The 20,715-nt window shown below is 46.6% G+C and overlaps 1 protein-coding gene across 2 annotated transcripts in view; it reads right to left on the reverse strand.

Annotated features, from left to right (window-relative positions):
* The window catches only part of LOC140387064 (contactin-associated protein-like 5), a 1,365,877-nt gene that overhangs the window by 1,187,559 nt on the left and 157,603 nt on the right, over window positions 1-20,715 (reverse strand). For both annotated transcript variants that reach the window (XM_072470084.1, XM_072470077.1), the window contains exon 3: window positions 6,994-7,187. In XM_072470084.1, coding sequence (XP_072326185.1) covers window positions 6,994-7,187 — 194 coding nt within the window. The remainder of the gene's footprint in view (window positions 1-6,993; window positions 7,188-20,715) is intronic.

A 20,715-nucleotide genomic window follows, 5' to 3' on the forward strand; every position in this document is an offset into this window, starting at 1 on the left:
GGTGTTTATAAATGGGTGTGTATATAAATATCTGTAGTGAGAGTACCTTTAAGAAATGGGTGTTTATTGCTGCAGTGATGGGAGGAGTGGGGCTGTCTGTCAGCTTTTTACTTTCGCTTTTGGTTTTTTGCTGTAGGATGGGTTTGATTTCATTTTAGTTTTGGAGAAGCTGAAATCACAGCAGAATGTGTATGAATCATAGAATTTACAGTATAGAAGGAGGCCATTCAGCCCATCGAGTCTGCACCGACTCTTGGAAAGAGCACCCTACCCAGGCCCACATCTCCACCCTATCCCCATAACCCAGTAACCCCACCCAACACTAAGGGCAATTGTGGACACTAAGGGCAATTTAGCATGGCCAATCCACCTAACCTGCACATCTTTGGACTGTGGGAGGAAACCGGAGCACCAGGAGGAAACCCACGCACACACAGGGAGAACGTGCAGACTCCGCACAGACAGTGACCCAAGCTGGGAATCGAACCTGGGACCCTGGAGCTGTGAAGCAATTGTGCTGACCACTATGCTACCGTGCTGCCCTGCAAGCTTATGAATGTTCATTTGAGATTTTCAAAGGGGTAACTGCTCTCAATAGAGAATTTAAACATGATCTTTGTGTTAAAGGGGTCTTTTGTCTTCTGAATGTTGTTTGGGAATTTAGTAAGGATTACTTAGTGTTGTATTCTTTGGGGGTTGTACTTGAATTGATGGTTGCTAAGACGTTCACTGTATGTTTTAAAAAGGTTAACTTGAGTTCATAGAATAAACATTGTTTTGCTTTAACAAATACTGTTAGATGTCTGCTGCACCACACCTGTAGAGTGGGCCGTGTGCTCCCCATACCACAATCTATTAAAAGTTGTGAGTCACGCGAACTTCATGATACACTTTGGAGTTCTCTAAACCCTGGGCCATAACAGGGTGAGAGAGGAAGATGAAGAACATACAGCAAATTTGCTCTAAATCAAATTATTTTGAACTACTTATTTATCATGATAGAAGCAACAGTGCAGAAACAATAGCGCAGAAGGAGGCCATTCAGCCCATCGTGTCTGCACCAGCCCTTGGAAAGAACACCCCACATAAGCCCACATCTCCACCCCATCCCCACAACCCAGCAACCCCACCCAATCATTTTGGACACAAAGGCAATTTAACATGGCCAATCCACGTAACCTGCACATCTTTGGACTGTGGGAGGAAACCGGCGGACCCGGAGGAAACCCGCGCCGGCATGAGGAGAACTTGCAGACCCGCACAGACAGTGACTCAAGCCGGGAATCAAACCTGGGACCCTGAAGCTGTGAAGCCACAGTGCTAACCACTGTGCTACCGAGCCACCCCTCAAACAAAAAGCCACATCAAATCTCAGTTGGAAACGTACAAATGGTAATTGATTTGCATTTATACAAGAAGAAAACAGCAGAGGGCGGCACGGTGTCGCAGTGTTTAGCACTGCTACCTCTCGCCGCTGAGGTCCTGGGTTCCATCCCAGCCTCGGGTCACTGTCTGTGTGGAGTTTGCACATTCTCCCCCTGTCTGCGTGGCTCTCATCCCCACAACCCAAAGATGTGCAGGACAGGTGGATTGGCCATGTTCAATTGCCCCTAATTGGAAAAATTAAAAACAAGCAGCAGAAACGGCGGGCAGGATTTTCTTTGCGGACCTCACCATCAAGGTCGATTGGTAATTAGAAGCCCGCACTGTGTGAGGAACAGTCACCTGGCTGTGATATGGTTCCCACCTAATTGGCGAATTAGTAGCCAGAGGGTGGGCCTGCCACTCAGTTAAGGACAGTGGACAAACACTCGGAGCTGGAGGGCCCAACAATGTAGGAGAAGCAACAAACTGCCTTTTCAGTTAAGTGGGAGAGCGAGGCTGCACTGTGAGGGCGGCATCTTCTCTCTTCAACCTTCTTTAACTTCAGGGGACGGGACGGTGGCACAGTGGTTAGCATTGTTGCCTCACAGCACCAGGGACCCGGGTTCTATTCCAAGTTTGGGTAAATGTGTGGAGTTTGAACGCTCTCCCCGTGTCTGCATGAGTTTCCTCCGGTTGCTCCGGTTTCCTCCCACATTGATATACCAGTTAGGTGGATTGGTCAAGCTAAACAGAACATAGAACAGTACAGCACAGAACAGGCCCTTCGGCCCTCGATGTTGTGCCGAGCATTGTCCGAAACCAAGATCAAGCTATCCCACTCCCTGTCATTCAGGTGTGCTCCATGTGCCTATCCAACAACTGCTTGAAAGTTCTTAAAGTGTCCGACTCCACTATCACAGCAGGCAGTCCATTCCACACCCTAATGACTCTCTGAGTAAAGAACCTACCTCGGATATCCCTCCTATATCTCCCACCCTGAACCTTATAGTTATGCCCCCTTGTAGCAGCTACATCCACCCGAGGAAATAGTCTCTGAACGTCCACTCTATCTATCCCCCTCATTAATGGCCCATTAGTGTCCAAATATTTGCAGAGGGGTTTGCAGGGATAGGGTGGGGTGTGGGTCTAGGTAGGGCGCTCTTTCAGAGGGTTTGTGCAGACTCAGTGGGTATGGGCAGCACGGTAGCACAGTGGGTAGCACTGTTGCTTCACAGCTCCAGGGTCCCAGGTTCGATTCCCAGTTTGGGTCACTGTCTGTGTGGAGTCTGCACGTTGTCACTGTGTCTGCATGGGTTTCCTCCGGGTGCTCCGGTTTCTTCCCACAAGTCTCGAAATACGTGCTGTTAGTTAATTTATACATTCTGAATTCTCCCTCTGTGTACCGGAACAGGCGCCGGAATGTGGCGACTAGGGGTTTTCACAATAACTTCATTGCAGTGTTAATGTAAGCCTACTTGTAACAATACAGATTATTATTATTAAGAGGTTCTGATTTGACTGTGTTGCTTCATATGCCTAATGTCTCCCAATTAGTCTCTTGTGAATAATTGCCACCAGGACAAGGGGCGAAATTCTCCGTCGTCAGCGCGATGTCCGCCCAAAAATGGCGCAAATCAGTCCGGCATCGCGCTGCCCTAAAGGTGAGGAATCCTCCGTCTCTTGAGCGGCCGAGCCCTAACCTTGAGGGGCTAGGCCCCCGGCGGACTGATTTACACCCCGCCAGCTGGCGGGAAAGGCCTTTGGTGCCCCGCCAGATGGCGCGGAAATGACATTGCCGGGCGGCGCATGTGCGGGAGTGTCAGCGGCCGCTCACGGCATCCCCATGCATGCGCAGTGGAGGGAGTCTCTTCCGCCTCCGCCATGGTGGAGACCGTGGCGAAGGTGGAAGGAAAAGAGTGCCCCCACGGCACAGGCCCGCCCGTGGATCGGTGGGCCCCGATCACGGGCCAGGCCACCGTGGGGGCACCCCCCGGGGCCAGATTGCCCCGCGCCCCCCGCAGGACCCCAGAGCTCGCCCGCGCCGCCTTGTCCCACCGGTAAGAGAGGTGGTTTAATCCACGCCGGTGGGACAGGCATTCTAGCAGCGGGACTTCGGCCCATCCGGGCCAGAGAATCGCCGGGGGGGGGCCCGCCAACCGGCGCGGCGCGATTCCCGCCCCCGCCGAATTTCCGGTGCCGGAGAATTCGGCAACCGGCGGGGGGCGGGATTCACGCCAGCCCCCGACGGGGGGGTCGGAGAATCCCGCCCCTGGTACTAGATAAGAATATGAGGGTAAAGAGAATAGAGGATTATGCAAATAAGAGCTAGATGGGAGGATGCTCGAGCAGAACATGAATGCCAGCATGGGCTGATTGGGCCAAAAGGCCTGTTTCTGTGCTGGATAATCGAGATTATGGTACCCAGGTGAGCATGTGGAACAATATATTAAACACAAATTAATGTTTTCAGGAAAGGAAGGGATTTGAAGGGGTGAAAAAGATATCCAGAAAGGTGTGCATTTTGTTTTAGAAAGTCTACAGCAGTACTAGGTAATATTGTCATATAAATTCAGAATTTGAATGCTTCATCTTATAACTTGGAAACCCAGAGAATTCATCGGCTAAAGTGAAGTATACAAATACATTAGTCCAACAGTGTTATGCGAAGGCGGGGAGGGAGTAGGAGATGTTCTGCCTCAGGGTGCTCAAAAGAAAGGGGGCGGGATTCTTTGACTCCGGGCCAGGTCGGAGAATCGGCGGGGGGGTGGGTGGGTGGGGCGTTTCATGCGACGCCAGTCCGACGCCACACCGACGCAGGTCCTCCGGTGACCGTAGAATTGGCGCCATTGGCCCTGTAGCTCTCCACCATGTTGCGTCGGGGCCGGCGCGGAGATGGCTACCCATGCGCGAAATTGCGCCTGCCTTAGTGCACATGCGCGAATTCACGCCACCCGTAGTGCGCATGCGCATACTCGCGGTGCCCGTCCTGATGCCAGTATCAGCAGCTGGAGCTGCATGAGTTGCTCCAATGCCGTGCTGGCCCCCTGTGCGGCGCAGGATCGCTGCTCCTCGGGGCCTGTTGATGCCGTCGTAAAACGCGACGGCGTTTACGACAGCGTCAACACTTAGCCTCAGGATCAGAGAATCCCGCCCAGGATTTGGCACAGGTCCTGACAAATTTCACGGGAAACATGGCTAGTCAGACTTAAAACAAAAATGGAAAAATAATCCCAAAACAAACAGCCTCATTATTGTATTCAAAGGAGGTATTTAGTGACTTGCCCACCACACCAACCCTCCCCCCCCCCCCCCACCCCCGCGCACTCCCACCCCACCCACCCACCCCCAGACTGCGTCGATTGAACAATTATATCCGCAAGCAGGTTGGTTGGTACATAGGAATTAGGAGCAGAAGTCGGCAATTCAGCCCTTCGAGCCTGTGGGTCAGGGTTTGAGACATTTAACCTTTTGGCATGACGAGGGACGTGAACAATCCCTCAGTGTGTCTGCATGTTTGACGTTGCACAAAGTTTGAGAATAATTAAGACACTGCTTTCCAAGCAGAACATTGAATCAGACTTTCTACATGCCACAGCTTGAAAGTCACTTGGTCGAGGAAAGATGAAGGTTTTCTGTGTCTGTATTCGTCAGCCTGACAAAACATATTCACAAATTTGAAATAAATACAGGGTTTTAGCCAAGCGAGGCGATGGCTGCAGATCGTAATGATGGCAAAAGATTGCGTGGGTTTACTGTGAGCAGACATTACTGTCTTTCATGTGCACACGATCTCAGTACGAATGAGGAAATAGTCCAAATTCAGTGCATGGTTCCTTTTTATTCTTCTTACTTTAATCAAATCACACCAGAGTCTGCTCAATGATCGTGAGGAAACCAGCAGGGTAGATCCTGACTTTGTGCAGTAGTACAATATGGATGATAACAAGTTGTCAGCCTCGGTCTTGAACTTGGTTTGCCCTGTAAAGCCAAATAAAGTAATTCTGATACACTAGTGCAGATGGTTGTCAGGTGCCGCTCCCTGACAGCACACAAACCTGTCAAAATCTTAAGCACCACACAGCATATCATACCGCAACTCAATGAAAGGACAGGTTGGGAGATGCAACTCACTGCAATTTTGTCTCCTGACGCCCATTGATTGTCGTTGGAATGTAAGCAATGTTGGCATGGCAGAATTTATTATCCATACCAAGCTCCACTTGAGGGCATTACAAGTCAATCATGCGATGTTGGACCAGATTCACATGCAGGACATACTGGGTAAAGAAAACAGGGGCCGACAGTAAAGAATGATAATAAACTTGCTGCCTTTTGAAAACAGCCTAACAACGTGCTGTTTTTCTCTATCCAGGCCAAACATTCACCATGTTTGGTGAATGAAATGTCACAGCATGAACTAATGACACAATAGTTTGCCAGATCAGTTCCCTAATCACTGGGCGACCATCCTCATTTCTGAAATGACCTTCAAGTTTCAAGAAAGAGAATTCCTTCCACCGACAAGACATCTGAGCTTACAATTTGTCAGAATGTTAGTCAAGAAGAAAATCTAACCTTCAGCGCATCCGAGGTAAAAATCAGCGGGCTACAAAAAAAATGATGATTAAATTTGACTGTCTTTTTCATCAGAATATCCTGTATAGGATAATAATGCATAGACTTTCCTTTTAAGAGTGCTTTTCTTCCAGGTCTGTGTTTTCTGTGCACCTCAGTATCAATGTTGTTCTAACACAGTCCACATGGTTTGTTCAACACAACTGCGATCGTTTGCAAAACTGGGAAAAGTTGAAAGCAGTGTAACAACAACCACAAAAACTGCGATAATAGGTGGTCAGAAATTAGACACAGATTGTTTAACCTGGTGTAGCAACCATTTTTGAACAAAGATTTTTTTTTTAAATTTAGAGTACCCAATTATTTGTTTTTTCAAAAAAAGGGTCAATTTAGTGCACATCTTTGGGTTGTGGGGGTGAAACCCACACAGACATGGGGGGGAATGTGCAAACTCCACGCGGACAGTGACCCAGGGCCGGGATTCAAATCCGAGTCCTCAGCGCCGCAGTCCTAGTGCTAACCACTGCGCCATGTGCCACCCTAGGGGCAAAGTTAGTAATTTTTGTGATTGTCAAAAGTAGGTTTGCATTCAGACTGCAATGACGTTACGGTGAAAATTCTCCAGTCGCCACACTCTGGCACCTGTTCGGGTACACAGAGGGAGAATTCAGAATGTCCAATTCACCTAACAAACACGTCTTTGGGGACTTGTGGGAGGAATCCGGAGCACCCGGAGTAAACCCACGCAGGCACGTGGAGAACGTGCAGACTCCGCACAGACAGTGACCCAAGCCGGGAATCGAATCCGGGTCCCTACTGCTGTGAAGCAACAGTGCTAACCACTGTGCTGCCATACCGTACACAAATAATTTGTGAGTTTGAAGAAAAATGGTTAAAATGTTTGTTGGGTATCCATATGAGGGTAGCATAAGGGTATTATTTATTCTATATAATAATGGTGACAGTCATTTGCCGTATATATTTCTTGTTAATAGAATTCCACTTACATTTTTTACAACCGACAGATTGAAAATAATTGTGTGAAGCACGTACCCAAATGCTGTCTTCTTGACGATACTGTTTCCAGTTCCTTCCAGTATCACTGAACATTAACAGGTAGCTCATTACCCAGTCGGAACTGCCATATCGACCTTGGGTTGCTACAGCAGTGATTTCTGTCCTCTCACCAAGATCTATCTGCAGCCATTGGTGTTTGTTAGATTTGAGTGGGGACCATCCACCTGCCCCTGAAACACAATTTTTAAAAAAGCCATTGGTAACAATAGGCTACAGTCCTCCATCAATTGCGGATAAGCAAATCTCAAATTATCATGGATACCTGCACGTTCCATATTAAAATTCCCACGAACAGGAAACACTGCAAATGCTAATTTCGGAAAAACGCTTCATAAAGAAGATGTGAGCATCCCGTGTGAACTGGCGATGAGATTGCGAAACATTTGTTTCCACATGCAATAGTTGGTGAGAGGCTGAGTAAATTGGATCCATAAAATCTGGAGCTTAGAAGAATGGGAGGTGATCATTTAAACGTATGGAGCAGGAGTAGGCCATTCAGCCCCTTGAGTCTGTCCTGCTGTTCAGTAAGCGATGGCTGATCTGACTGCAGTCTCAATGCCACTACCTTGCCTACCACCAATACCCGATGACTCCCTTATCTACCTCAAGAATCTACCTTTCTCTGCCTTGAAAATCTTCAGTGACTCTGCCTCTACCACTCTCTGGGGAAGAGTTCCACAGTTTCACCACCCTCAGAGAAAGATTTTCTCCTCATCTGTATCTTAAATGGGAGACCCCCGTATTCGTCCCAAGTTCCTGGGCACTGTTGGGGTACCAGAATTAGCTCCATTGCCCTTGGGTTAGGAAAATGAAATTTTGATGGTGTTTCCATGCTGATTACAATTATTTGAACTCTGATGAATTACATTTTTTTTTGTCTGTTCAAATAATGCTTATTTCATGAGCACAATGGAGGGAGGGAAGGTGCTGAAATTTATTGCATCAGCTCTCAAGAAACCTTTTACTGCCCTTCTATTTCCAAAGGCAGTCATCTGATTTCTTACAACCACTGCAGGCATAATCAAAGACCACAAATAGAGTCATAGAGATCTACAGCACAAAAAAGGCCCTTTGGCCCATCACTTCTTTGCTGGTCAAAAACAACCAGTTAACTATTCTAATCCCAAGTGCACATCTAGATGCTTCTTAAATATTCTGAGGGCCTCTGCCTCTCCCACTCTTTCAGGCAGTGAGTCTAGACTCCCACCACACTCTGGCTGAAAATGTTTTTCCTCATATCCCCTCTAAACCCCTTGCTTCTTACCTTAAATCTATGCCCCATGGCCATTGACCCTTCTACGAAGGGGAAAATGTTTCTTGCTGTCTACTCTATCTATGTCCCTCATAATTTTACACATCTCAATCATGTCCCCCCTTCTCTAAGGAAAACAACCTCAGTCTATCCAATCTCTCTTCATAGTTAAAACTCTCCGGCCCAGGCAAAATCCCGGTAAATTCTCTCTGCATCCTTCCCAGTGCTATCACATCCCAGCTTTGATGTGGATTCCAGAACTACACAAAGTACTCTCGTGTGGCTTAACCAACTTTTACACAGTTCCAGCATAGCCTCCCTGCTCTTAATAAGTAACCTCCCTGTTCATATTAGGTAGATGCCTGAGCGGAGCACTGCCCCCAATTAGTGAGTGTTAGCTCATGTGCCCAGCTTTTCTCAGGTTGCTATCTCTCGTGATAATCATAGGGATGAGTGTTGGGAGCAAGTGTGCATTGCGGCAACTGGCATGAATTACAAACCAAACAAACTATTTCAATGGTAAAGTTGAAAGAGATGATCAGAAGTGTTGTAGCCTCAATAACGATGCTAGAGAGTAAAACGGTAAAGAAGGCGTAAATAAGCTAAGAACTAGCCTGGTGCCGATACGGGTGCTTACTGGGTGCCACCTGCAAGGCGGCCCCTTATATACGACGCCCAGGTGGGCGGAGCCGGAAGCGGAGTCCCCCAGGGTTCCAAGTCCGGCCTTAAAGGGGACATCACCTTACATGATGATAAGGAGACAGTAATAACCGTTCATCACAAGAAGAAAATAGTGGATACCAGAAGCACAGGAGTCCAGAATGGAGTAGATAAGCAGTTCCGAAGAAACGTCATATTGGGCACTTGGCTTCTCGCTCCTCAGATACTGTCACACCTGCTGGGATTTTCCAACATTTTCTGTTCTTATATTAGATAAAGAGTTACAATTTGTTCATATCTGTTAGGACGTGTAAACCAGCATCAAGATAGACTGACATAAGTGGGGAGAAAAGCAATCATGCAGATATGAGGATCGACACTGACTTAAACTCGACACCAAGGGCCAGATAAAATCCATGCAGGGTTAAGAAATGTGGGCGCTGCACGAGGCCGGGCATGACGGACAGAAAGTCAAGGAAATGCAGCAGAGACTGCCAGCGGTGTGCACTAAACTGGCCAAGAGGGGCTGAATAACTCTGAGACCACAGGGTGGGCTGTTGTGCATTCATCCGGGATAACATAGATTGATTCTTGGGATGAGAGCGTCAAATCCGATGTGGAGCAATTGGATAGAATGGGTCTATATTCTCCGCGGTGTGGAAGAATATCAGATGATTTCATTGCACCTTATGGATGATGGGTGGCTGTTAACCCGGGCTGCAGAGGCTAGAACGAGGGAAAACAGTTTCAGTATAAGGAATGAGGGGAAATGTCTTCCCTCAGAGCACCGGGAATCTTTGGAACTCTCTACCCAAGAGGATTGCTAATGTTCCGTCACAGAACATATTCAAGGCTGAGAACCATAACTCTGAAGGAATCCAAGAATATGGGGATCAGGCGGGAAAGTGGAGTTGAGGATGAAGTTAATGATGATCTTACTGAATGTTGGAGCAGGTCCAGGCGTCCGGTTGGCCCACTGCTTGTCCTATTTCTGAGCTGTTTCCTGAGGTTGGCTGGCGCCTCTCTCTCTTGCTGTTTCTCCCTCAACACCTCAAAAAAAGGTCTTACTGTTTGGACAGTGGGCGGAGTTTCTAATGACTCCCATTTATTTCATTTCCTGAATTCTTATTGGTGTGATCTTGGAAGTTCTAGTGCAAATATTTTTCCACTGAAAGGGAACCATTGTATCTGTACTGTATCCAAAATATAGACATTTTCCATATACAGCATGGGCATAGGTAAGATTACTAATGTGTTATGTACTCTGGGATAACACAGGCTGCAACTGGATGCAGCTTTAACCAAAAGATACTCCAGACCTTGAAGTTAGTTCAATCTGATTTATTGAACCAGTAGCACAGTTCTCTATGTGTTCAACTCTCTGCTAACCTAAGTGTGGTTACTCTGTCTGACCAGACTAGCTCTTAGCCACCTGCTGGAGGTGTGATACTGTACATGCACCTTGACTCACTCTGTAGATGTTCATCAGTGGAAAGAGGCGGAGTGTGAGTGACTCGTGCCTTTTATAGTGAGGTACCACACCTGAGTGTCCTGCCTGCTCATTGGTCATGTCCTGTTCTCTGTGTTCATTAGCTGCCTGTCTGTGCCAGACTGAATATCATTATCTGCACTTTTGCATATCATGATAATTACAAGTAGTGAGCCTGTAGAATTCGCTGTCTCAGCAGTTGAGGCCAAAACATTGTACATTTTTGAGAAGGAGTTAAATATGGCTCTTGGGCTAAAGGAATCAAAGGATAAGGGGGAAAACAGGAACAGTTTACTGAGTTGGATGATCAACCATGATTGTAATGAATGGCAGAGCAGGCCATTCTTTTTATTATGTGCAAAATAAGTGACCCAACTCTAATCCTGTAATTATGTCAGCAGACAGGAAAATAGCAAACATTATATTTTTTTCAACCCTGCAGCACTTTTTCTAATATTTAACTTCCTTAACAGTTCTCTTGACAGGGGCTGGTTTAGCACACTGGGCTAAATAGCTGCCTTTTAAAGCAGACCAAAGCAGGCCAACAGCTTGGTTCAATTCCCGTACCAGCCTCCCCGAACAGGCGCCGGAATGTGGCGACTAGGAGCTTTTCACTGTAACTTCATCGAAGCCGACTTGTGACAATAAGCGATTTGCATTTCATTTCCATTTCAAGAATGGCTTCTTCCTGCTTCTATTTTCAATATTTCTATATTACTTCAACAATATAGACCGAGATCCTAACCCTAACCCGACCTCTTTTTCTTTATTCTTTCATGGATGTGGATGTCACTGGCAAGGCCAACATTGAATGCCTATCGCTATTGTTCTTGAACTGAGTGGCTTGCTAGGCCATTTCAGAGGACAGTCAAGTGTTTCTGTGGGCACGTATTCACATGTAGGCCAGGCCAAGCAACAACAGCAGATTTCCCTCCTGTAGTATAAGAGTCTTCAGGCACAGCAAGGATTAATGTAGGACTGGGGAAACAGTACCCCTATGGTATGGTGTAGAGCATCACATGTTAATTGACTGGATGTAGGAGAGTCTGGAATGAGCCGGCATGGGGACAGCACCCATGCAGTGCTGTACTTTGGATATGAAATGAATTAAATGAAAATCGCTTATTGTCACGAGTAGGCTTCAATGAAGTTACTGTGAAAAGCCCCTAGTCGCCACATTCCGGCGCCTGTTCGGAGAGGCTGGTCCGGGATATGTATTACGGGTTTCCAATAAATATTCAACCAAACCAAACAAACCTCCAGGCTTCTTAGTGAGGCAACAAACAACCTTTGCAACGTGGTGGCAATGAAGGATGGGCCCCCAAATCCCGGAGAAGCTGGTCAAATTGCAAAGGGCTGAGCAAAAGTCAAAAAATGAAAAAGGGCAAAAAAGCTGTAGAATCCATAGTGCGGATGAAAAGAAGAACCTAATTGAATGCGGTCAAGTGACTTTGCCAAATCACAAAAAGGATGAGCAAAATCCAGAAAAAAAGACACTAAGATTAACTTCTGAAATAGACAGCAATCCTGACCAATACATCCAGCAGGCAGTTTTTTTTAACATCACTTTCCTTCTGATTCCCAGGCTTGATAGAGCAAGTGTCTGGCCAAAATGGCTAGTTTTCACGTTTCCTGGAGAATCGATTACCTTTAAGTCTCTGACCCACAATCACCAAACAGAAAAGCCACAGGAGGGACAGAGAAAGACAGAAAATAGCAGCTGCAGAGCCATTTTAAAGAAAAAAATGTAAAAACGTACTCGCTGGTTATAAAAACGCCATCAGTTGTAAATTAGAACTTGCAGATCAGATTATGCAAAGGCAAAGCCAACCAGACTCAAAATTGGGTGTCTTGGACAAAAACACATCATGTTCAAGCAGGAAACCATAAGAGTAGAAGCTAATACATTTTTACATATGTTTTGTGTATTTGTAGATGAAGTAATCCAAAGTATAGATGAATCCTCAACTACATTTAGTGAGGTATTAAAAACCTTTCACAGATATTTTAACTGAAAGCTTTGGAGAGTGCAGACCTTAAAGGGAAGTCTAAGACACCCCACTAAGGCATTGGAGGAGCCAGGAAATGTCTAGCCAAGGGAGACAGGTGACTGGAGGCTGAGGGAGACAATACCTAAACAAACCACAAGATGGTCACAGGTGTCATCGCAATGAAGCACACAAGCTGAAGAATTTAGACCAGTGGGAAGAAAAGGCTGTTGCTTCTTCAACGCCTCATCTGGGACTAGCCTACTTCCTGGCTCACAGCATTCGGACTACTAAATGTATTCGTTACAAAGAACGCCCATTCTCTATTCTTTCCTGTTTCTCCCTTTCTCTTATTGCTGCCTCGACATGGCTTTAAAGAAAATACATGTTGGCATTTTACTTGTGCAAAGAACAATACATTCAATTTGATAGCATCCTACCATTTCCTGACTCTTAAAGGAGTGTAAAAAGCAAATCAAATGGAGACAACTGAGTAACAAAAACACAAGAGTATGACAATTTAAATGCCAAATGACTATAGCAACCCAAAGCAACTGAGACGACCATTCATCCAAGCAAGATCTGGAAAAGTAGTCAAGCCTCCAGACTATCTGGATTTATAAAGTCAGACTTGAGGGGTGAGGGGGGGTGGAGAAGGGGGAGCAATTAAAGAAGATTGTGTTTAGTTACATTTTGGGGAGTTGGAGTATAAGGGTGTTCCTGAAGAACTAAGGTTACTGTGGGACAGGGCAAACAATACTGCCCATGGTATGATGTCGAGAGTTACATGGTATTAGCCTTGGTGTAGTAGAGTCTGGAAGGAGCCAGCATGGGGCCAGTGCCCATGCAGGCTATACCGTGGACCAATACATGGTTTATGTTCAACCAATAAAGCCTCCAGGCCCCAGGAGTGAGACCAACAAACCTGACAACACCTCCCTATCGATGATCGTGCTCATGGTCATCATTACTGAGACTAGTTTTCAATCCCAGGTTAATTAATTGAATTACAATTCCACCAGTTGCTGAGGTGGAATTTGGATACATATGTATCTGGAATTTCGGCGGGAGCGGTGCGCAGTGGCCTTCTGGGAGGTGAGTATTTACTTTAAAAACCCTTACCTTTGCAGGAGCAGTCCTTTGGATTTCAGCGGGAGCGGTGCGCAGGGGCCTTCTGGGAGGTGAGTATTTACTTTAAAAACCCTTACTTTTACAGGAGCAGCCCTTTGAATTTCGGCGGGAGCGGTGCGCAGGGGCCTTCTGGGAGGTGAGTATTTACTTTACCTGGTCCCGTGTCTGTTCTTCTTTTCTGTTTTATTTTTTATTTTTTTATATAAGGCGGGAACCGGAAGTCCGACCCACAGACTTCTGGGAAGCCTCCCCCCCACCCCCCGCCCAACCAATAAATTCTGGTGGAGAGGAAACCCGAGGCACTACACGTGTAGTGTCTCCCACCCGCTCTCCTCCTCAAACCTAATAATAAGACCCATTGGTGTGAGGTAAGTACCATATTATATTATTATTATATATATATATTTTTTAAAAATTTATTTATTAACCAGATCTTGGTTGGAGGTGAGAGGGATGGCAGGGAAGGGAGTGCAATGTTCCTCCTGCAGGATGTTTGAGGTGAGGGATGCCGTTAGTGTCCCTGCTGATTTTACCTGCAGGAAGTGCAGCCATCTCCAGCTCCTCCAAGACCGAGTTAGGGAACTGGAGCTGGAGTTGGATGAACTTCGGATCATTCGGGAGGCAGAGGGGGTCATAGATAGCAGCTTCAGGGAATTAGTTACACCAAAGATTGGAGATAGATGGGTAACTGTAAGAGGGACTGGGAAGAAGCAGTCAGTGCAGGGATCCCCTGCGGTCGTTCCCCTGAGTAACAAGTATACCGCTTTGGATACTTGTGGGGGGGGGACGGGGACTTACCAGGGGTAAGCCACGGGGTACGGGCCTCTGGCACGGAGTCTGTCCCTGTTGCTCAGAAGGGAAGGGGGAGAGGAGCAGAGCATTAGTAATTGGGGACTCGGTAGTAAGGGGCACAGATAGGAGATTTTGTGGGAGCGAGAGAGACTCACGTTTGGTATGTTGCCTCCCAGGTGCAAGGGTACGTGATGTCTTGGATCGTGTTTCCCGGGTCCTTAAGGGGGAGGGGGAGCAGCCCCAAGTCGTGGTCCACATTGGCACTAACGACATAGGTAGGAAAGGGGACAAGGATGTCAGGCAGGCTTTCAGGGAGCTAGGATGGAAGCTCAGAATGAGAACAAACAGAGTTGTTATCTCTGGGTTGTTGCCTGTGCCACGTGATAATGAGATGAGGAATAGGGAGAGAGAGCAATTAAACACGTGGCTACAGGGATGGTGCAGGCGGGAGGGATTCAGATTTCTGGATAACTGGGGCTCTTTCTGGGGACGGTGGGACCCCGACAGACAGGATGGTCTACATCTGAACCTGAGGGGCACAAATATCCTGGGGGGGAGATTTGTTAGTGCTCTTTGGGGGGGGGGTTTAAACTAATGCAGCAGGGGCATGGGAACCTGGATTGTAGTTTTAGGGTACGAGAGATTGAGAGTATAGAGGTCAGGAGCACAGATTTGACTTCGCAGGAGGGGGCTAGTGTTCAGGTAGGTGGTTTGAAGTGTGTCTACTTCAATGCCAGGAGTATACAAAATAAGGTAGGGGAACTGGCAGCATGGGTTGGTACCTGGGACTTCGATGTTGTGGCCATTTCGGAGACATGGATAGAGCAGGGACAGGAATGGTTGTTGCAGGTTCCGGGGTTTAGGTGTTTTAGTAAGCTCAGAGAAGGAGGCAAAAGAGGGGGAGGTGTGGCGCTGCTAGTCAAAAACAGTATTACGGTGGCGGAGAGGATGCTAGATGGGGACTCTTCTTCCGAGGTAGTATGGGCTGAGGTTAGAAAAAGGAAAGGAGAGGTCACCCTGTTGGGAGTTTTCTATAGGCCTTCAAATAGTTCTAAGGTTGTAGAGGAAAGGATGGCGAAGATGATTCTGGATAAGAGTGAAAGTAACAGGGTAGTTATTATGGGAGTCTTTAACTTTCCAAATATTGACTGGAAAAGATAGAGTTCGAGTACATTAGATGGGTCGTTTTTTGTACAATGTGTGCAGGAGGGTTTCATGACACAATATGTTGACAGGCCAACAAGAGGAGAGGCCACATTGGATTTGGTTTTGGGTAATGAACCAGGCCAGATGTTTGATTTGGAGGTAGGTGAGCACTTTGGGGACAGTGACCACAATTCGGTGACGTTTACGTTAGTGATGGAAAGGGATAAGTATACCCCGCAGGGCAAGATTTATAGCTGGGGGAAGGGCAATTATGATGCCATTAGACATGACTTGGGGGGGGATAGGTTGGAGAAGTAGGCTGCAAGTGTTGGGCACACTGTATATGTGGAGCTTGTTCAAGGAACAGCAACTGCGTGTTCTTGATAAGTACGTATCGATCAGGCAGGGAGGAAGACTTAGAGCAAGGGAACCGTGGTTTACCAAAGAAGTGGAATCTCTTGTTAAGAGGAAGAAGGAGGCCTATGTGAAGATGAGGTGTGAAGTTTCAGTTGGGGCGCTTGATAGTTACAAGGTAGTGAGGAAGGATCTAAAGAGAGAGCTAAGACGAGCAAGGAGGGGACATGAGAAGTATTTGGCAGGTAGGATCAAGGAAAACCCAAAAGCTTTCTATAGGTATGTCAGGAATAAAAGAATGACTAGGGTAAGAGTAGGGCTAGTGAAGGACAGGGATGGGAAGTTGTGTGTGGAGTCTGAAGAGATAGGCGAGATACTAAATGAATATTTTTCGTCAGTATTCACTCAGGAAAAAGAGAACGTTGTGGAGGAGATTGCTGAGACCCAGGCTATTCGAATAGATGGCATTGAGGTACGAAGGGAAGAGGTGTTGGCAATTCTGGACAGGCTGAAAATAGATAAGTCCCCGGGGCCTGATGGGATTTATCCTAGGATTCTCTGGGAAGCCAGGGAAGAAATTGCTGAGCCTTTGGCCTTGATTTTTATGTCATCATTGGCTACAGGAATAGTGCCAGAGGACTGGAGGACAGCAAATGTGGTCCCTTTGTTCAAGAAGGGGAGTAGAGACAACCCCGGCAACTATAGACTGGTGAGCCTCACGTCTGTTGTGGGTAAAGTCTTGGAGGGGATTATAAGAGACAAGATTTATAATCATCTAGATAAGAATAATATGATTAGGGATAGTCAGCATGGCTTTGTGAAGGGTAGGTCATGCCTCACAAACCTTATCGAGTTCTTTGAGAAGGTGACTGAACAGGTAGACGAGGGTAGAGCAGTTGATGTGGTGTATATGGATTTCAGTAAAGCATTTGATAAGGTTCCCCACGGTAGGCTATTGCAGAAAATACGGAGGCTGGGGATTGAGGGTGATTTAGAGATGTGGATCAGAAATTGGCTAGCTGAAAGAAGACAGAGGGTGGTGGTTGATGGGAAATGTTCAGAATGGAGTTCAGTTACAAGTGGCGTACCACAAGGATCTGTTCCGGGGCCGTTGCTGTTTGTCATTTTTATAAATGACCTAGGGGAGGGCGCAGAAGGGTGGGTGAGTAAATTTGCAGACGACACTCAAGTCGGTGGTGTTGTCGACAGTGCGGAAGGATGTGGCAGGTTACAGAGGGACATAGCTAAGCTGCAGAGCTGGGCTGAGAGGTGGCAAATGGAGTGTAATGTAGAGAAGTGTGAGGTGATTCACTTTGGAAGGAATAACAGGAATGTGGAATATTTGGCGAATGGTAAAGTTCTTGGAAGTGTGGATGAGCAGAGGGATCTAGGTGTCCATGTACATAGATCCCTGAAAGTTGCCACCCAGGTTGATAGGGTTGTGAAGAAGGCCTATGGAGTGTTGGCCTCTATTGGTAGAGGGATTGAGTTCCGGAGTCATGAGGTCATGTTGCAGCTGTACAAAACTCTGGTACGGCCGCATTTGGAGTATTGCGTACAGTTCTGGTCACCTCATTATAGGAAGGACGTGGAAGCTTTGGAGCGGGTGCAGAGGAGATTTACCAGGATGTTGCCTGGTATGGAGGGAAAATCTTATGAGAAAAGGCTGATGGACTTGAGGTTGTTTTCGTTAGAGAGAAGAAGGTTAAGAGGAGACTTAATAGAGGCATACAAAATGATCAGGGGGTTAGATAGGGTGGACAGTGAGAGCCTTCTCCTGTGGATGGAAATGGCTAGCACGAGGGGACATAGCCTTAAACTGAGGGGTAATAGATATACGACAGAGGTCAGAGGTAGGTTCTTTACGCAAAGAGTGGTGAGGCCGTGGAATACCCTACCTGCAACAGTAGTGAACTCGCCAACATTGAGGGCATTTAAAGGTTTATTGGATAAGCATATGGATACTAATGGCATAGTGTAGGTTAGATGGCTTTTGTTTTTTGACTTCCCATGTCGGTGCAACATCGTGGGCCGAAGGGCCTGTACTGCACTGTATCGTTCTATGTTCTATGTCCCCAGAGCATTAGCTCGAAACTCTGGATCATTCGTCCAGTGAAATTACCAATACACTACCAGATCCCCCCAATTTAGTGGAACACCCATTAAAAAAAAAAATAGTTTTCCAGCATTCATATAGTTCCTTTCAGATCAAAAGCTCTCAAAAAATTAGGTTTCAAGTACAGTGATTCATTTTAGCACCCGGTTAGAATGCAAAATGGTCATACTTGCAGACGATTAAAAATGAGGGAGTGGGTGACTGAATCAAGAATGGCCTCTAAACTATGCAAGTGGTTGGAATCATTGAAGATGAAACCTAACATGGGTTATATAAAGTAATGTGTTGAGTAAGATTTGCCAACATAGCCACTTCCTAGGGGATCAAGCTGAAAGGGAGCCAGCGATTCAGTATTAGTCGATTCAGTAGATTTAGTAGATTCAGCACTTAACTTGCTGAATCACTGATAGGCGGAAACTAACAAAGCACGTTAAACACTGAGCTACACTTAAATGTGTAGCCAAAGTATAGTACGTCAGAGTAAGCCAACTTTAAACTATACAGAAAGCTCTGTCATGACAGAAGGCTGGGGAAGTTTGATCCTTTCAGCCTGGAAAGTACTCAACCGTTGATGATCTCATAGATGTATACAAAATAATAAAAGATATAGGAACGGAAAAGTCAGAACCCTACTTTAAAGTGGGAAAACAGAGGCATTACCTACACCTTAGAAAACTGAACAGAGTAGAAGAGTAAAAGGATCAAGAACAATTCATTAAAAAGCAGCATCACCCCAAAGCTGCAGACTGGCTCGCTGACCTGTCGGAATTTCTCCACCTGGGGAAAATCAAATTCACATCCGGGGGGCAGAAACGGGCTTTCACAAGACGTGGAAGCCAGTCACCAACTTGTCCCAGGACCTGTTTGAAGCCAGCATGGGTTTGGAAGGTGCTGTCTAAGGAACCTTGGTGAAGTGCATCTTGTAGATGGTACACCCAGCTGCTACTGCTCATCGGTGGTGTAGGGATTGAATGTTTGTGGAAGAGGAAGCAATCGAGCAGGCTGCTTTATCCTCAGTTGTTTTGAGGGTGTTTAGTGAAGGTTCATCAGACTAATTCCAGGGATGGCAGGACTGACATATGAAGAAAGATTGGATCAACTGGGCTTGTACTCACTGGAGTTTAGAAGAATGAGAGGGGATCCCATAGAGACAAACGAAATCCTGATGTGACTGGGCAGGCTAGATACGGGAAGAATGTTCCCGATGTTGGAGACATCCAGAACAAGAGATCACAGCCGAAGAATAAGGGGTAAGCCATTCAGGACTGAGATGAGGAAGAACATCTTCATTCAGAGAGTTGTGAATTTGTGGAATTCTCTACCACAAAAAGCTGTTGGGGCTAGTTCGTTGGATACATTCAAGAAGGAGCTGGACGTGGCCCTTGCGGTAAAGGGACCAAGGGATGTGGAGAGAAAGCGGGAGTGGGATACTGAATTTGCATGATCAGCCATAATCATACTGAATGGTGGCGCAGGCTCGAAGGGCTGAATGGCCTGCACCTATTTTCTATGTTTCTATGTTGTTGGAGCTGCAGTCATCCTGGTAAGTAGAGAGAATTCCATTACACTCCGGTCTTGTGCCTTGTAATTTTCACATAATTTTCATAGACTTTACAGTGCAGAAGGAGGCCATTTGGCCCATCGAGTCTGCACCGGATCTTGAAAAGAGCATCCTACTCAAGCCCACGCCTCCACCCTATCCCCGTAACCCACTAACCCCACCTAACCTTTTTGGACACTAAGGGCAATTTATCATAACCAATCCACCTAACCTGCACATAGAACATAGAACATGGAAAAATACAGCACAGAACAGGCCCTTCGGCCCACGATGTTGTGACGAACCTTTGTCCTCGATTAATCGTAGATTATCATTGAATTTACAGTGCAGGTCTTTGGACTGTGGGAGGAAACCGGAGCACCCGGAGGAAACCCATGCAGACACGGGGAGAACGTGCAGACTCTGCACAGACAGTGACCCAAGCAGGGAATCAAACCTGGGACGCTGGAGCTGTGAAGCAACTGTGATAACCACTGTGCTACCACGCCTCCTTGTAGATGGTGAAAGCCTTTGGAGGGGTCAGGAGGTGAGTTACTCATCGTGGGATTCCTAGCCTTTGACCTGCTCTGGTAGCCATAGTATTAATATGGCTAGTCCAGTTCAGTTTCTGAGCAATTGGTTGAATGTGTCCATCTCTTTTTGCATTTTGTTGTATTGTGTCTTTGTTATAGAAGCAAATGTTACAGAGACCCTGCATTAGCAAGTAGTCATGAGATGAACAACCAGTCTATTTGCTTTTACACAGTTGCAGTTTGTTCATGGGATGTGGGTGTTGCAGGCTGTGCCAACATTTATTGGCCATCCCTACTTACCCTTGAGGGGGCAGTTAAAAGTCAACCACATTGCTGTGGATCTGGAGTCACATGTAGGCCAGACCAGGTAAGGGCTGCAGATTTCTTTCCCTGAAGGACATTAGTGAACCAGATGGATTTTTCCAGCAATCGATAATGGTTTCATTAGACTTTTTGTAGCAGTGGTGGGATTTGAACCTGGGTCCCCAGAGCATTACTCTGGGTCTCCTGAGACAACACCCCTACACCACCATCGCTTCTCATTGACCCGTATCTTGCAATTTTTCCTGACAATACAAAATTAGGCAGGAATAGCTCCAAAGATAAAGGAAAAAAAAGAGACTGCAAAGAGATGTGGGCAGATTAAGGCGGGCTGTCCAATTCATGGCCCTTGAAGGCCCTCAATCCAGCTCCCGGA

Source organism: Scyliorhinus torazame, chromosome 2 (assembly GCF_047496885.1).
Source record: "Scyliorhinus torazame isolate Kashiwa2021f chromosome 2, sScyTor2.1, whole genome shotgun sequence".
Lineage (NCBI taxonomy): Eukaryota > Metazoa > Chordata > Chondrichthyes > Carcharhiniformes > Scyliorhinidae > Scyliorhinus > Scyliorhinus torazame.